This window comes from Phocoena sinus, chromosome 17, assembly GCF_008692025.1.
Source record: "Phocoena sinus isolate mPhoSin1 chromosome 17, mPhoSin1.pri, whole genome shotgun sequence".
Lineage (NCBI taxonomy): Eukaryota > Metazoa > Chordata > Mammalia > Artiodactyla > Phocoenidae > Phocoena > Phocoena sinus.
The window spans coordinates 77,155,415-77,168,529 of record NC_045779.1 but is presented as its reverse complement, the minus strand read 5'-3'; the positions used below and the strand labels follow the sequence as shown (position 1 = coordinate 77,168,529).

Genomic DNA, 13,115 nt, shown 5'->3' with positions numbered 1-13,115 from the left:
CAGTATCCGGTCGGCACTGGGGCGACATACAAAGATGAGAAGACAGAGCGTCCTCCTGCAGCTCACGTCAGATTGGGGGACACCAGGAGGGAAGGAAAGGGCCACGCTCCATTCCCTCGTCCCCCCGGGACAACAGCGGTCTGTGTCCCGCGGCACTGATGCACAGGAAGCCCTAGCTCTGTGTGAACCCCGCAGGCTCCCTGCACCCCTGCAGCCCACCCTCCAGCCCTCCCTCACCTTCAGAGTCGTTCTGCGCCAGGCATCCCTGGGGTGAGGCTGAAGGAGAGCACGACTTCACCCCAGGAGGAAGGGAGGGGAGTCCTGCATGGCCGGGCTCGGACCCGAGGGCCTCCGTCTTCTGTCGGTCAAGGAGCTGCATGGATTTCAGGCAACAAGGGTCCCTGTGCATTGCCCGGGGTCCTGGGCTGGGGATGGTCTTAGGCTTTAGGGCCCCACAAGTGATGCTGTTCACCCCGAGAGTCAGCAGGGGAGTCCCAAGAATGCCCAAATCAGTCAAACGCCATCTTTCCAGAAGCCCTGGTGTGGTGCAGGGACACAGCGACCGTGAGAGGAGATGCCCAACATGCCCCAGGACCAGAAGCTTCCGAGAGTCATCACAGAGCAGACAAAATGCCAGTGTGCCCGGAGTCGCCTTCTCCTGAAACCGGCATCACTCTGGCTGAGACCAGTGACCCGGAAAACTCAGCCTCTTTTTAGCGGCACGGCTTGGGGGTGAGATGACAGGCCAGCTGACATTTGAGTCGGCCCCACTGGGGACTTTCACGGAGTGGCATTTCATCCCTTCACATTTGGATTTGCAAATCTGATCAGAGCTGTGCCTGGTCCAAGCTGACAGCCTCACTCTGGGGGCGCTCACACATCCAGGTGACGCCACCAGGCGCGGGGTGGCTAGGCAGGGAGACGGGCCACCGAGCTATTCCCGGGCCCTCCGCCCGTGCACTGCCTGCAGGGCCCGCGGCAGCCCAGAGCCCGTGGCTTGACACCACTGTGCAGGTCTGGAGCCCGCGGCCTAGCCGCGCTTTGCTTCTGCGGCCCCTGGCCAGGCTGTGTGACCCGGACGGGGCACGGGCAGCACGGTCCCTGACCCGCACCCTGTCCCACCGTGCTCCGGGTCCAGCTCTCTTTCTTGAGTCCACGCAAGCACGCGGCCGGTGGACCTGGTTTCCCCGCATCCTCAGGAGCTGCAGGTGGACCCTCCTCCAGGCCCCTTTGACACAACCCCCCACTGTCCTCCTCCCCTGCCGGGACCCCTCTGCATTCTCAGCTCCACTTTCAAACGGCAGTGTCCATCGAGGCTCTGCTGGGGCCCCCTCCACCCTGCAGCTGGGGAAACCACCTGTCCCCGGTGTCTCCTAGTTCTCTCTCCAGCCCTGGAAAGCCAGCTGTGGGCACCTCACGCTGACCATGTGCCAAACCTGTCTCGAGCTTCCCCCTGGACCCGCCCCTCCCAGGAGGCCCCCCTCCAGTCTCCTGCTCCGCCACCGGGCGCACACCCATCCCACGCCCCGACATCTCTGTTGAAGGAGGCCGGGAACAAGCTGCCCCCGGGAGGCCCCAGTGCTGCCAGGCCCTGAGTGCAGACAGGAACCACAAGGCACCTTTCCACCTGCGACGGCTGGGCACCCTCCCCAAGGGCGAGGCTGGCTGGGGACCCCTCTGCACTGCCGCAGCACGTCGCTGGAGGCGCTGAAGAGCCTGCTGCCCGCCACTGGGCACTGGCAGGACTTCGCCCACCTGGAGCTGCAGGAAGCCTGGGACCTGTTCGCCACCACCCACACCGACCCGCAGGGCATGGGCCTCCTCGCCAGGTAGGGGCAGGGCGGGGCCAGGGGAAGGGGACTGCCCGGGTCACCCCTGCCCAGAAGGCTAGGCTGTGGACTTCCGTACCTCCAGGGCCTGCCTGCGAGCACAGCCCCACGGACTCACACGTGTGCACGCAGGGCACGAAAAGCACGGGCGCCCCGCCCCCGTCTCACGCGCACGCGCTGGAAGCCTAGGATGCAGGCGTCTTCCTCCGGCCCCTTCCACAGCCTGAGGCCTCCTAGGGGACAAGGGCCAAATCTGCTCCCCTGTCCATCCCATGCTCAGCCCGGGCCTGGCAGCCAGTGGGCGGCCAGTGGGTGCAAATGGAGCAGGAAACGGTCGAAGAGAGATGTGCCCACCCACGCTCAGCAACACCTCTGGCCGCCTGGCTCCTGGGTTGGGGTGTGTGGGGAGGGGGACACAGGGCTGTGTCCGCAAGCCCAAGCCCTGCCCCTGCCCTTCGCCTGTGCCCAGGGCCATGGTGCAGAGCCGCTGCAAGCAAGTCACGGTGCCGATCACCCAGCTGCTACCCAGCCTGCAGAGCCAGGAGCAGCGGGGGAGGAAGGCAGCCATCGTCATCCTCACAGGGACCTGCGTGCGGCGAGGGGAGCCCCTCAGAGACAGCCTGAGCCCCTCGTCCGGCTGCCTCAGCCGCCGCCAGAACCACACCAGCACCTCACCTGCCCGACAAACCCCTCACACCCCTCCTTCCCGCTTCCAGCTCCTTGGGGCCCACGGTCGGGGGCTTCTGGCTGGGTCCGCACCTCCCAGCGCCCCCTCAGCCTGCAGCCTGGCGGGACTGTCTTTCCACGCACCCTGCTCCCTGATGACTCGAGGTCCCACCCCGGGACCGTGAAGCCAAAAGGGCAATGAAAGAGTAGAAGGAGACCCCAATCAAAGCCTGTGCTTCTCCCACCCCACCCCGCTCGAGGAACATCTGGGCCTCCCTCCACGGGGCTTTGTCCCCAAGTGCCCCACGAGCCAGGCTGTTGATGTATGCTGCTCCCAGCCTCGCTGTGTGACCTCAGACAAGGACCTTTCCCCCTCTGGGCCTCAGTCTCCCCAGCTATACATTGAAGGATCGAACCAGCTTGGAGGTGGGTTTCAAATACCCATTAACCAAGGTACCCAGAGGGAGCAGGTCAGCCACCCTCCCCAAACCGCCTGCCAGGCCCTGGTCCTACAGCCCTGCTCCCAGACACAGATGAAGGCCCCTAGGAGAGGATGCCAGGGCTGACCCGCCTGCCCCGGGGGCCACCCAGTTCCCCTACAGCCCTGCCCTGCTGGAGGTGTTCCCCAAACAGGCCGCCCTGACCATGCTGGCCCAAAGCCTCAGGGACCCCAGCCCTGAGGTCTGCGTGCTGAGCCTGTAGGTCCTGGGAAACATCCTCTTTTTCCCAGAGAAGGTAAGAGGGTGAGGGGAGCCGTGGCTGGAGCAACCCCCAGAGCGGCCAGGTGTGCGGGGTGCAGACAAGGCCCACTGGGTTGGAATCCCGGCTCTAGGGACACAAAATCACCTTTCTGGAGCTAGGTTTCCTCACTTGCAGAATGGTGCTGGTGATGGCCTCTTGGCAGGGCCGCGGGAGGGGTGCAGCATCTACTCCCGAAAGACACTGTCTCCACCACACCCGGGAATAGGCGGACGCCCCTGCAGACCTCCAGGCACCTAGGAGGAGCCCACCAGTTGGCACCCCAAGGCTGGCCCGCAGACAGGAGCCTCCCCTGAGAATCTTATGGGCGGGTACCCCCGGTCATCGCAGACTCAGCTTCACTCCCTCCCGATTGCACCCATCACCGTGCAACCCACATCCCATAATGAATGAACAGCTGGAACATTGCCAAAGAGGCAGAAGGGAAGGTCTGCAATGCTGCCTTAGGGGGAGCTGGCCGTTCCATCTACAGCCCCCCAGCTCATCCACCTACCTACCCACTCATCCATTCACAAAGTCAGCCATTCACCCCTCCATCCCTCCATCCATCCATCCCCCCACTCGTCCATCCACCCATCCACTTGGTCCTTGGGTCCTTCATTTATGGGTCATTCTTTTCTGGTTTCTTTCATTCATTCATTTCACTCAATCATTGATCCACATTTGCTTTGTCACTCATTCATTCATTCTGTCAGTGGTCAGCCATCCAGACACCCGTCCCCAGGTGTCCTCCCAGACAGGCAATCAGTAGGAAGTGTCCATGTGCTTCCTCTCTACCCCGCACTGGGTGTGGACCTGCAGGAACACAGGAGACAGAGCAGAGGGGGCTACCAGACCAGGACGGCCAGGGCTAGGGAAGGTGGACGGTTCCCAAGGCGGGGGTGCAGCCACAGCAGGGCTGGGGGAAACAGCACACCCTGAGCCCCCCAGCCAAGGAGACCTGCTTCTGTGGGGGGGGCAGGGATGGAGCGGGCCCCAGGGCTGAGGGAGGGGCTGCGGTCGCTGCCCTAGACGCCAGAGAGGCACCCTCCGCTGGGGCCCGTGAGAACAAACGGCCCCGCAGGACTGTCCACTTCTGTCTACCGTCAAACACAAATCGCACTAACTGGGTGCCGGTGTGTGCACTGGGAGACCGGAGAGTAGCTACACGCAAAAGACCCAAACCGACCGCTTACACACGGTAGAAGTGCATTTCTCTCCCGCCGCTGTGGCTGTCCTGCTCTGCACTCCCCAGGGGAGCAGGCTCCTCGTTTGTTGTGCTCCATTCTGGGTGCTGCCCTCCTCTGCAGGGCCTGGGCGGCCACCACCATGCCCACTCCAGCCAGCAGGCACACCCTGCCCCTTGAGGCACGGCCTGCAAGTTGATCACCCGCTTCTGCTCCAGTGGTCACGCGAGGAGGCCAGGGAAGTCCACCCCTGCCACAAAGGGGTCCTCTTACCAGGGAACAAGGGGCCAGCTCGGCAGGCGGAAGGAGGGCCCCCTCCACCAATCCCACTGCTCACCTCGGGGGAGGGGATCCAGACAACTAGGCTAAAAACGCCTCGACAGTCATGGGACGATCACGTTGAGAACCTGCACGCTGCTTTCAGGACTGGCGCGCAGCCATGTTTGTCCTTGTTAGAAATTACATTTTGCTTTTAGAAGATGCTCCCAATGTCATGCCTACATATCAATGAAATAATTCAACTGAGAACGCTGCAAATGTGGCCATCGAAGGAAGGCAGACACGCTCCAGTTAGCATGCCTCCCACCCACAGCTGACCTGAAACCATTCCCGTTCAGGTCACCTGTGACCTCCCCGCAGTGGACCCGTCAGCACATGTGACTGGGTGACCTTTCCGTCCACTTGGCCCCAGGACCCCTCCCTCACTTGGTTTTCCTCCCACGTCGAAGGTGGTGCCTTGTCATCTTCACCTGTTCTTCCTCCTGTTCTTGGACCCCTTCCCGCCGTTCTCCTTGGTCTACACTTGCTCCCTTGGTGGTATCCTCCAATCTTTATGTACCGCCTATAGGCCAGTTGCTCCCAAACCTGTATCCCAAACGGGGACCTGAACTCCAGCCTCGACCCTCAAACTGCTTGGATTCTAGCAGCATCTCAAACTCAACCTGTGCACAACGGACCCCTCACCCCAAACAGGCTCCTCCTGCAGCCCCCATCTCAGGTGATGGGGGCTCCACCCGTCCAGTTGCTCCAGCCCCAAACAGTAAGGTCGTTCAGCCAATCAACAAACCCCACAAACACCCAGGCGTGCTCCTGCCTCAGGGCCTTTGCACTTGCTGCTCCTTCTGCTGGAAAGCTCTTCCAGCACCTCTTTGTAAGAATTTGCTCAGCTGTCACCTTCTCAGTAACAAATGCTCTGATCCTACTTAAAATTAAAACTTTAGGGACTTCCCTGGTGGCCCATTGGTTAAGAATCCGCTTTTCAATACAGGTGGCAAGGCTTCGATCTCTGGTCGGGGATCTAAGATCCCACATGCTGTGCAGCACAGCCAATAAATAAATAACTAAATAAATAAAATAATTTTTTTAAAACCTTCATAACCACCACCTCTGCCGGTACCTCCACCCCTGCCCTGCTGTATCATACCACTCGTCACTGACTGACACACGCCACGTTGTGTGTTTAACTTTGGGTCCTTCCCGTTAGAATCCATTCTGCCTGTCCAGTCCACTGCCAGACCTGGGTCCCAGCACCCTGGCTGCACCCAGCTGGTGCTCAGAAAGTGTTTGTCACTGAAATTAATTTAATACTGTAAAACTAAACACAGCTTAGGAAGCCAATGAAGTTGCCAAAAACTTGCTTAAAAGTTGTAAAATCAGCCTAGTTTGCACAAGTCATTGATAAGGGGCTTGATGGTGGGAAGCATCCGTTTGCTGACATGTCCCTTTCTGACATGTCCACCCAGACAATTCACGAGCACACTGTACACAAGAGGAGCAGGAAGAATTGGCTGAAAATGAACTTAGCTTTTTCTTTTAAAGTAATGTAAAAGTGGGAAATGGTCATTGCAACATAGAAGGTCTGGAGCCACCACTGGTGCACCCAACTCCCCATGACGTGATTCGCCAGCGACCTCAGTGTGTGCCCACCTGACCAAATTTCTCTCCTCCAGCCCCCCAGGCCCTCTCTGACCCATGGGGAGGCTAGGAATGGGGGTAAAGGCAGGGTGGGGCGGAGGAAGGGAAGGGTGGTCTCCAGGACTTGGTGGGGGCGCTCTGGCCAGCACGGAGCCGGACAGGAAGGACCTGGGAGCCAACTAGCACGGGGCTAATGCTCCCCTAACCCCAGGAGGACCCCCAGTGGCTCAGAGAGGAGAAGCCTGTCCTCAGTCTGTCCACAGCTCCCAGTGGACAGACCAGGGCTCGGAGCTCATTTCCCTCATGGGCAGAGCCAGGGCGGGATCCAGCAGGGCGCAGGGAACAGTGCAGGTGCCCAGGCCTGGATGGGGGTCTGGGAAGGGCAGAGTCTGTGTTGGCTCTGGGTCTACCCGGCAGGGCTGGGGTGCGGGGTGTGTGCAGAGGCAGGGGTCCCACTGCCCACCGGCCCCACCTCCCTCAGGGACGCCTGCTCCGTGGACTGCTGCCGCCCTTCCTCGACGGCTTCTTCCACAGCGGCGAGCCGGTGGTGGTGCGCATCATGGGCACCGTGTCGGACATGCTGCACTGCCTGGGCGCACACAGCACAAAGGCCCAGAGCTTTGGCATCGCCATCAACGCCCGCTCCTTCTCCGACGACGTGAGTGTGCCCAGGGAGGGGCGAGTGCCCCCATCTCATGCCCCTCCTGTGCCTCCCCCGCTCCCTTCCTCGAAGGCGGGGAGGACCCCAGGCCACGGTCCAGCTGGGGCAGGGAGGTGGAGGTCCAGGGCAGCTCCCTGGGTGTGCACCGGCGCAGGTGGACCAGCCGGGAGGCCACCAGGTGGCGCTCGCCCCTCTCCATGGGGCTGAACTAGCGCCGACATCCAGTCTCTCCAACCCCGCCTGTCCTCACCTTCCTGACCAGTCAGCACGTTTGCAATGGCAGATTTTCCTTCACTGGGAAATTAGAGGGATAAGCCCTGCGCCCCCCCAGCTGCATTCATGACACTCGGGTTGTCAGGATGTGATTGTGAGCATGAAAGAGAAACGATTTCAGGTCCCTGAGGATGGCCTGTGACCCTCCCCAGGAGCCCTGTCCCTGAGACCCCTGGGCCCAGGTGAAAGTGTCCCGCTGAGGGGACTGAGCCCCACCCCCACCACGGAGCGGAGGGTCAGGAGCCCCAGGCAGGTCTGGCTCTGGCCCTGAGCCTCTGCCTTGCAGGAGCGGGATGGAGTCCAGGCAGCGGCCATGGCACTGTTCGGGGAGCTGGTGGCGTCAATGACAGGCAGAAAGCTAAGTGGCCTGAGAACCCAGGTACACCAGAGTATGGTGGCCCTGCTCCTGCACCTGAAGGACAGCTGCCGGGCCGTCGTCACGGTCAGTGCCTCCCGATGGGCCTTCGCCTTGGCGGGGCTGGGGACCCACGGGTGGCAGGGGGCTGGGGGCAGGGGGCTGGGGGGCTGTAGATGGCAGGGGGTGCTCCCTGGGGCAGCAGGTTTGGCCCCCTCCTTGGTTTCCCTGCCCCTCCCCATGTGCACACACGTGCACTCACACACACGTGCAAACACGTGGCCGTGCCGTCTGTGGTCAGGACACTGTCTGTCCTGCTCACTGCTGTGTCCCCAGCGCCCGGCCTGCAGTCGGGGCTCAGGTTGTTCGTTGAACTTGCTGAGATATGGGCTGAGCCCTACTGTGTGCCAGCCCGTGCCCCACGCCAGGCCCCTAAGACGCAGCTCGGCCTTCCTGGAGCTCCCAGCGGCCAGGGAGATGGACAATAGCGGCCAGTGTCCAAGCCAATAGGGGCTGAGCGGGGCCTGGTGCCACGGCCAGGGAGGTGGGCGGGCTGAGCGCAGCCTCACAGGCAGCAGGAAGGAGCCCAGGAGGGGCCGCGCCCACGCTGCGGCTTCCTCAGACCCTACCCGAGCCTGGGCCCTCCCCTGCGGTCCCCACAGCAGGCCAAGCTCGCCTTCCACCGCGGCGTGGCTGCGGCACACCCTCTCCTGCACGCTGGCCTGGGAGGCGAGCCTTGGCGCCAGCCACTTCCTCTGGAGCTGCCTGGTTTGGGGCCGCAGCGGGGGATGGGAGGGGAGTGGGGCCAGGAGCCGGGCTCCCCGGGGCTGGGGCTCCGGTCCATGCTCTGTGCGGGCCCAGCCCTCTGGCCCCAGAGAGTGACAGGCGTGCTCCCCAGATGACCCACAGCCAGGAGGGGCTCGGCATCCACTTGGCACAGGCCCTCGGCTACCTGCACAGCCCCCGTTGTCACATCAAGACCTGGGCAGCGCTCTTCATGGGTGAGCGGGGGCCGGGCTTGGGGACCCCCGGGCCTGCCCCGCCTGAGCGCCCTGAGCCTCACCCGCCCGCCCAGCACCTGCCTCGCCACTACAGCTGGAGCTCGAAGGCCACTGGCAAGAGGAAAGGTGGCAAGGGGGCCAGGCCTCAGAGGGTCAGGAGCGGGTCCAAGCCCCCTTCCACCGGCCAGCGTGCTCCTGGTTGTCACACAGGTTATACCATCTGCCACCACCCCCAGGCCGTGTCCCAGATGGTCAAGGACATGGACACGAAGCTGCTGTTCTGCAGAAAGTGGCCCCAACCCGTCCACACCCACACCTGTGTCACAGGGAGGGTGGACCCCCAAACACGTGGGGCTGAGAGGGGGTGGGGAAGGGGAGCGCCCAGGCCCAGAAGGCCCAGGAGGTGGGGTCTGGGTGCCAACCTGCCCCCCACACCCCAGGTGGGAACGAGGGCGCTGCCCTGTCAGGGCGGGGCTGTGGGCAGACGGACCGCAGGGGGCGCCTCTGACTTCTCCCTCCTCTCCTGGAGCTTTTGAGGATCTTAAGAATGACCCAGAGCCCAGCATCCAAGAACTTGCCACCAGGCAGTCCTTCCTTCAGCAGATGGCAGCCGGACCGCGCTGACGTCCAGCCATCCTCCCTCACCTTCCTGCTCACCCACCCCCAGCCCCGGGCCCACCGTGTCAGGCAGCCCTGCTCTGTCCACACAGCGCTTGGTTGCATAACATTTTTCCATTTGAAAGAAAGATCTAGATTCAACAAAGATGTGTCACACCTGTACACTGCCTGCCCACCATTCCGTGGGTCCCCAGGGGAACCAGGCAAGCCCCAGGAGACACTGGCAGGCCTGGGTGAGGCCGGGGAGACCGTGTCCCCCAGAGACAAACTGGGAAGTCTGTGCAGCGCCCTGCAAATGACAACCCCTCCCCTCATGGAGATCAGGTGGGCTCCCCTTGGCCAGAGCCCAAGCCATGGCCTGCCAGTGTCCTGGGCGCTGGGAGGGCACTCCCAGGGCAGCCTTGGCCCTCGGGGCTCACTGCTGAGTGCAGCCATTCACTGGGGCACTCCGACAGCATCCAGCTTGTCTCTGGTTTAGAGCTCCGTAGTCACAGGGGGTGCTGACGGTGGGCAAGAGGCCCCTTGGCTGGTCTCCCTCAGCTCCTGCGACTCAAGGTCTCCCTCCACCCCCATCTCTAGCCTCCTGAATCCAGTCAGGGCTGGCACCCGGGGTTGGCAGCGGAACCAGCCTGGCCCAGAGGCAGACCTTCCTGGTGGGCCTGGCCCATCCTGGATGAGCTGTGTGGCCTTAGGCGAGGGTCTCAGCTCTCTGAGTCTCAGCTGTCCCATCTGTAAAATGGGTAGTAAGACCTTCCTCCAAGACCCCTTGGAGGGCTGAGTCTAGAAAGGGTCCCCGGACTCCCAGGGAGCCCCTGGAGACCCACCTGACCTTCAGGAGGTCCTTCCCCTCCCAGTCTTGGTCTTTCCACTTGTGCAATGGGCAGGTGGGCCCTTTCCCTGCCTGTGAGACCCTCCCTTGCCGGAGTCCTCCCTAGGGCTTCCCCCCACGGTGTCTCTCTCGGGACCCCAGCCGGCCGCCCTCCAACAGAAGGTCCAGCCCAGCCCAGCCTGCCCCCTGCTTTCCGCCCCCACCGCCCCCCGTGCCCTTCCTGACCCTCCCCACTCCGCCCAGACAGAGCTTCCACTTGGAGCGCCTTGTCCACATCCCCAGCCTCGACACCTCCACAAGCCCCATCCCTCAAGGCCCTGCCAAACAAGGTCCCCTGCCCCTCGTCAGCCCCTCCTGAGGCCGGGCACCCCCCTAGCCGGCTCACCACCCCCTTTAGACTGTGAGCCCCTCGGGGCAGGGATGGGGCTGCACACGGCTGGCACCCAGGAGACCCCAAAACCTGGATGATGGGTTGAAAAAATACAGCAACTTCATGGACACGCCCCAGATTCACTTGTGTTCTTGGGTGTGTTTGGGGAAAGGAGGAAATAACTCTTGGTAGAGCTGGTGGCCCCTCTCCACCTGGGAGCCCCGTCTCCCCGTCTGTGCATCTCTGAACAGGGCACCTGAGGAGGAGCTCTAGGTGGGTTTGCCTTTTCACAACTCTCCATCTTGTCCACAGACCTCCGCGGGTGCCCCCCCATCTCTCCTCCGCTGCAACCCCCTGCCTGGGGGGGAGGGTTGCACTCCTTCAGGACCAAGAGGCCTGAGGGGGAGGGTCTCCTCGGTCCAGCTGGTGGGTAGGAATGCCATCTCTCCTGAAACGGGGGGACTTCCCTGGTTTCACCCAGCACTTGCCCCCTGGCCACCTCTGGGCAGTGGGGCAGGCAGGCCTCCCGCACATCCCTCCACCCGGCCCCAGTTCACCCTCCCTCTGGGAAGTCTGGTTTAGTAAAAGCTTAGAGCTGGGTGGGCCTGGACCCAACAGTTTCCTGGAGCCAATGGTGACCGGGCAAGCCCCCAGGGGAACTGAGACAGGAGAAGTCTGAAGTGGTGGGAGCCCAGTCCTGGCCAGCAGGGCGGGGGGCTCTAGACCCAGATTCACGGGAGGTGCCCCATTAACCGTACCAGCAGCAACAGTTCACTGCCAGGCCAGCCAAGGCAGACCAGAGGCGGGGAGACAGGGCCTGTGACCTGGTGGCTGGGCCACCCTCCCACCTGGGGAAGGTGCAGCCCACCCGACCCAGGGAGGGGCCAGCCCCCAGCTCTGCGAGAGCTGAGAGCTGCACACAGGGAGGCTGGGAGCAGGGCAACCCATGCCCCCAGGCAGACCCCGCCCCTCCCACACACACTCTGACCTATCACGGCAGGCCCAGTCGGCCACCATCACCCGCTCCCTGCTCTGGGCCTCTAAGGACACCTGGTGGGGGCAGCGCAGCCATCCCAGTGGACACAAGCCCTGAGGAATTACCAGATGACCCAGCCCATCCTGCACAGGAGCCTTGAAACAGCACCATGGCAAGTGGGCAGAGCCTGCTCAGGCCACAGCCCTTGTTCTGGTCTATCTGGGATGGCCCCTGCCCCTAAGCCAGGGAGCGCAAGGACTCGGCGTGGACGCCAGGGGGCGCCCCAGCACAGCCGGCTGGAGGGGCTGCCGGCCCCGTCCTGTTCAGGGGCCTTCCCGGGGCCCCGCCTGCCCACTCGAGGCCGCCTGGCCCCCACCCCACTCTCCAAACACACACAGCCACAGGGTCCGGTTTTATTGCCTTCGAGTGTCCAGAACATCTGACCGCCCCAGACCAAATAATTTAAGGTGCCAAGAACAGGTCAGGGGGAGGGGCTGCAGGGGAGGGGCCGGGCCCAGTGGTTAAAAAATACACCAGCCCCCAAACCAACGGGCCAAAGAGGAGAGCTGCCCAGGGGCAGGGGCAGGGCACTGGCAGGAGAGCCAGGGACACAGGGTGAGGGGGAGATTAGGGGGAATTAAGCCTCAGAGGGACAGAAGGAGCCGAGGGCACAGACAGAGACACACGGGGCACAGAGGAAGAGACAGACGCGGGCATGTAGACAAAAGGAAGGATGGACCAGACAGTGGTGCGAGCACACGCGTGTGGGGGACGGTGACAGGAGACAGCAAAGGGCGCGTGGGGCGGGCCGGACCGTTGGTGGCGGGTGTGCTGAGGCATCTGGAGAGGAGGGAGATGGAGCCCCGCTGAGCCGAGGCCAGGGCGCCAGGGTCCTGAGCTACATGACACAGCACTTGGTCTTGTGCGCGTGTGGGTCCTTGAACCGCAGTCTCTGCTTAGGCCGGTATTTTTCCAGGTAGGTAAGCTGTTTGCTGTTGATGGCTCCACGCCGCTTCCTGAGCAGACGGAACGGGGGTGGGCGGGGATCAGGCGGGACCCGGGCTCGGCCACCTGCCCTGCCCCAGGGCCTCGAGGCACCAGAGTCCAGTGGGGCTGGAGCGGGTCCTCGTAGCCAGCAGAGCCCGTCCCGCCGCTAGGCCTTTCCCCAGGCTGTTCCTGCGGCCAGAATCACCCTTCCCCCATCACCTGCAGTCACCGCTGCTGGCCTTCGACTCACCTGGCTATCACCTCCTCCAGGCTGGCTCCCTGACCCCCACCCACAAGGTCCCCGCGTCTACCTGGGTACCACCTCACCCCCAGGCCCTGGGACCCCAGAGGCCGCAGGGGTGGAGCCTGGGCATCCCGGCTGGCTGGGAGGGGGAGTAGAGGAGGGGGGAGGTGGACCTCAGGTGCCCAGGTGTGAGGGCACCTAGGGCTGCCCACCGTGCGCTTCTGGAGGCCATCTGTCCCCACCGGCCCGTGACCTCAGACGTGGCCACAGACTTGCTCTGGCCAAGGAAACGTGAGCGGGGGAGGTGCAAGCCTGTGCTTCTCTGAGTCACCAGGTTGGGCCCAGCCCCCAATCACGGGCCTCGGGCCTCAAGCTGGGGAACCACCAACGAGGTGGGTGCAGGAAGGGCTCTGGTGAAGGCCCGGCCCTCGCCCTGGTGCCCCTTGGATCTGCACCAAGGCGCAGAG

General features: G+C 63.2%; 2 protein-coding genes across 4 annotated transcripts in view; one reads left to right on the top strand and one right to left on the bottom strand.

Moving 5' to 3' along the window:
• The window catches only part of LOC116742258 (maestro heat-like repeat family member 5), a 33,077-nt gene extending 23,829 nt beyond the window's left edge, over positions 1-9,248 (top strand). The window contains 10 exon segments of the mRNA XM_032609584.1: positions 1,692-1,829; positions 2,299-2,419; positions 3,087-3,230; positions 6,816-6,992; positions 7,555-7,710; positions 8,286-8,308; positions 8,310-8,391; positions 8,522-8,624; positions 8,835-8,906; positions 9,154-9,248. Of these exon segments, the coding sequence (XP_032465475.1) occupies positions 1,692-1,829; positions 2,299-2,419; positions 3,087-3,230; positions 6,816-6,992; positions 7,555-7,710; positions 8,286-8,308; positions 8,310-8,391; positions 8,522-8,624; positions 8,835-8,906; positions 9,154-9,248 (1,111 nt within the window).
• A 2,568-nt stretch (positions 9,249-11,816) lies between these two features.
• The window catches only part of PTP4A3 (protein tyrosine phosphatase 4A3), a 35,589-nt gene continuing 34,290 nt past the window's right edge, over positions 11,817-13,115 (bottom strand). For all 3 annotated transcript variants that reach the window (XM_032610453.1, XM_032610455.1, XM_032610454.1), the window contains one exon: positions 11,817-12,433. In XM_032610453.1, the coding sequence (XP_032466344.1) occupies positions 12,316-12,433 (118 nt within the window). In that variant the 3' untranslated portion in view covers positions 11,817-12,315. The remainder of the gene's footprint in view (positions 12,434-13,115) is intronic.